Source organism: Capsicum annuum, unplaced genomic scaffold (assembly GCF_002878395.1).
Source record: "Capsicum annuum cultivar UCD-10X-F1 unplaced genomic scaffold, UCD10Xv1.1 ctg60856, whole genome shotgun sequence".
Lineage (NCBI taxonomy): Eukaryota > Viridiplantae > Streptophyta > Magnoliopsida > Solanales > Solanaceae > Capsicum > Capsicum annuum.
The window spans coordinates 1-3,994 of record NW_025869705.1 but is presented as its reverse complement, the minus strand read 5'-3'; the positions used below and the strand labels follow the sequence as shown (position 1 = coordinate 3,994).

General features: G+C 38.6%; 1 protein-coding gene across 1 annotated transcript; it reads left to right on the top strand.

Annotated features, from left to right (window-relative positions):
- Positions 1–524: 524 nt before the first annotated feature.
- LOC124893520 (serine/threonine-protein kinase Aurora-3-like) lies at positions 525–3,347 on the top strand (the record flags this gene model as incomplete). The annotated part of the gene is given in 3 exon segments (XM_047404499.1): positions 525–782; positions 2,055–2,297; positions 3,252–3,347. Coding segments are annotated over 3 exon segments (465 nt in total), but the record flags the coding sequence as incomplete, so codon positions are not given.
- Positions 3,348–3,994: the final 647 nt, after the last annotated feature.

Sequence of the window (3,994 nt, the reverse complement as noted above, 5' to 3'; positions counted from 1 at the left end):
AAATCCCTATAAAAGAATGGACTCTCAACGTTTTCGAAAGGAGATAAATTTGTCCAGAATTATAATTTCAAAACTATAATTTCAAGATAATTTACTCTACACACCAAACGAACCCTTAATATATTTGGTTAGCGACTATAATCTCACTTGTAGCAGCATATAACTTAAGTCCAACCCAAAAATAAAAATTGGATCCAACTTTCGACCCGAACCGATTCCTAAATTCAAAATCCCTAAATTCCCTCCAATATAAAAAGCCCCAAATTTGAATTTACAGCGTATATTTTCTTCAAAAATCACTTGCAAAAATGACTTCACAATCTCTAATACCTCCCAAAACGACCACCAAAAATCGCTATTAAAATAATGGTCTCTTAACGATTTCAAAAGGGGATAAATTAATTCAAAAATTATAATTTCAGAACTGTAATCTCAAGATAATTTAATCTACGAACCAAACGACCCCTTAATATATTTGGTTGGCGACTATAATCTCAGTAGTAGTAGCATATCACTTCAGCCCAACCCCAAAACTGAAATCGGATCCAACTTCCGACCCGACCCGACCCGACCCGCCATATTTCAAAATCCCTAAATTCCCTCCAAAATAAAACTCCCCCAAAATTTGAATTTACAGTGTTAATTTTTTCTCCATAATGGCTTCGAAATCTCTAAAACCACCAAAAATCCCTAAAAAGCAATGGTCTCTCAACGATTTCGAGATCGGAAAACCACTCGGAAAAGGCAAATTCGGCCGTGTATACCTCGCCCGCGAAATCAAGGTAATTTGAATACACACACACACACACTTATTTTTCTGTACATTCTTGTATAAGCGTATGCAGATTAGATTTAGTGACGGAGCTACAAGTATGTAATTGAGTTCGATCGAACCCAGTAGCAATAGCTTTTGCACAAACAAGTGTATTTTTTTTTGTGTGTATTCTTGTATATGCGTATGCACATTAGATTTAGTGACGGAGCTACAAGTATGAAATTGAGTTCCGTCGAACCCAGTAGCAGTAGCTTTTGCACAAACAAGTGTATATTTATGCACCCAACGGTGTGACCTAGTGCTTCAACGAAGTGTGTTGTAGCACCATGAGATCTCAGGTTCAATTCCCAATAGAAACAAATACTAGGTGATCTCTTCCCTGGAATTTTTCAAGGCGCTAGGTTATTTCTTGCCATCTGTCCTAGCCTTGGTGAACATAGTTACATGACATTTGTTGCTGGTGAGAGGTGGTAGGTATCCGGTGGAATTAGTCAAGGCACTAGGTGATTTCTTCCCATCTGTCCTAGCTTTGGTGGACATAGTTATCTAGTACCTGTTGAGGGTGGAAGGTGGCAGGTATCCCATAGAATTAGTCGAGGCACTAGGTGATTTCTTACCATCCGTCCTAGCCTTGGTGGACATAGTTATCTAGTACCTGTTGCGGGTAGGAGGTGGCAGGTATCCCGTGGAATTAGTCGAGGTGCGTGTAAGCTGGCTCAGACACTACGGTTGTCAACAACAACAAAAAAAAATCTCGTTTACATATATGTGCATTAGATTAAGGGCAGAGCTAGAAGTACGGATATGAGTTTGGCCGAACCTTGTAGCTTTTGCACAAACAGTGTATTTTATGAATCAGGTTACATTGGGATGAAATACGTTTGTCTTGTAGTCTCTTGTTCGTGGTGTTTTGGTGATGTTTGTGATTTCTGATAGATAGTTTATAGTACTACCCTGTGGGCATCTTGTTTTTGTTATTCTATTGATGCGTTATTACATCCCGTTTTTGTTTTTATTATGTCTTTTTAATACTGTCTTTTGTCCTGAGCCGGGGGTCTATCGGAAAAAGACACTCTACCCTTCCCAGACTCCACTTGTGGGAATACATTGGGTATGTTGTTGTTGTGGTAGAATGTAGTAATGAAGTCGTCATTCTAAAATTTAGAACCCATAAAGTTGAAATTCTAGCTTTGCATCTTATTAGTTTATTTGTTAGAAAAAAGTATCAAGTGGGCGTTGATGAACTTTTTTTTTTCTTTTGGACCATGTGGATGAGCAGAGTGGATTTATAGTTGCGTTGAAGGTGATATTCAAGGAGCAAATAGAGAAATACAGGCTGCATCATCAACTCAGGAGGGAAATGGAGATTCAAACGAGTCTTCGCCACCCGAATGTACTGAGGCTATATGGCTGGTTTCATGATGAGGAGCGGATTTACTTGATTTTGGAGTACGCTCATGGCGGTGAGCTCTACAGGGAGCTTAGGAAGACCGGTCGCCTGCCTGAGGAACAAGCTGCTGTAGTATGTCACATCCTATTGCTTCCTCTCTCCCTATATAAGATGAAAAGAATTTGAAACAAAAGCACATAGTTATGCAGTCATGATTTGTTTCTATACTTCTTTCTTTCCAAATCTGCTTTGATATGCTTTATTTGAGCCGAGGGTCTTTCAGATTCAACCTCTCTACCTTCACAAGGTAGGGGTAAGGTCTCCGCGCACACCACCCTCCCCAGACCCCACTTGCGAGATTACACTGGGTATGTTGTTGTTGTTGTATTTGTTTCTGTACTTGATTTAATTTGAAGTTACCAGTGTTGCCATGTGACTAGGTGGTCACGGGTTCAAGCCTCGGAAACAGCTCCTTGCAAAAATGCAAAGTGAGGCTGCATACAATAGATCCTTGTGGTCGGGCCTTGCCCCGGACACTGCGCATAGCAGGAGCTTAGTGCACCGGGCTGCCCTTTTTACTTCATGTACTTTGTCATAAGCATATATTAGTAAATTTTTGTGTTAGAGAGCTCTAGATTATTGAATATTGGAACGAGACGGGTCCAAATGGAGCGAATAGATTCTGAGGTTCTCATTGCCGACTCAACCAGCTTTAGGTTGTGAGCTTTTGAATTGGTTCAACTGGTTGCCTCTTCCCCCGAATCCAAACAAAGAGGATAGAGATCCAGTGCTTTCATTATCTATTACTATGACATGTAAGGAATGGTCTTTTAAATAGTTTCCTTGAAAGATGGAGCAATTTTCGGTTGCACTTGTATCAGTTGCTGTTTTCCATTTTCATAGTGCCTTGTTTATGTTATTTCTTCTGTGTTAATGTTGAACAATGAACTAATATTCTTCCTTTACATGACCAGAATTTATCTGAAAATCATTTATATAGTAGTCGAACACATAATTTCATTTATGTAGAAAACTTCCTTTAGGTTTGTTCTTTGACTTTTGATACTTTGGTTGGTTCTTGTGTAGTATATTGCAAGTCTCACACAAGCACTGGCGTACTGTCATGAGAAGCATGTCATTCACAGGGACATAAAGCCAGAAAACCTGTTACTTGATCATGAGGTAACATCTTCATAACTATCTTCCTCTGCCATGTCTCCGTTCCTAGAAAGAAACCAATATATATATATATATGGCTAATTTGAAAGTTATATTTGTGTTTATACTTGAGATGATTTGAATGGTCCACCCTTTCATTTTGGCAACAACGATATACAAATTGATTTCTGATAAGCAAAATACAAATCGACCTTAGTTTACGATGTTTGTTTAGAGACAATAATGGAATACAAGGAAGTTCTGAGCGTTCCCTCTTGTCGATGGTCTAAATTTGTTTCTAACAGCTCAAAATGCGTTTAGCCACTGAATTATAAAGCTGAAAATTGGCATGTTTATAACGTACTTTCATTTTGTTGAGTTGTTATTTTGCAGCGGTTAACAAAGTATTGACTCCCCGGCCTTTTCCTGTTGTTAAGACCCTAAGCACTTTGCTAGAGATGAACATACAATTACAGCTTAGTTTACCATTCATTGTTTCTTGCATTAACATGTGCATTAAGCTTTCAAATTACATGAATGTGTTTTGAATTAATTACGAGCGAAGTGTGTTTGAAGCATTTATTTCAAATGAACCAGAGTAAGGTTTGCGACAATGTGACTTATTCCTGTTCAGCATACATGTAAATCATGCAGCATTTGAACTGGATATG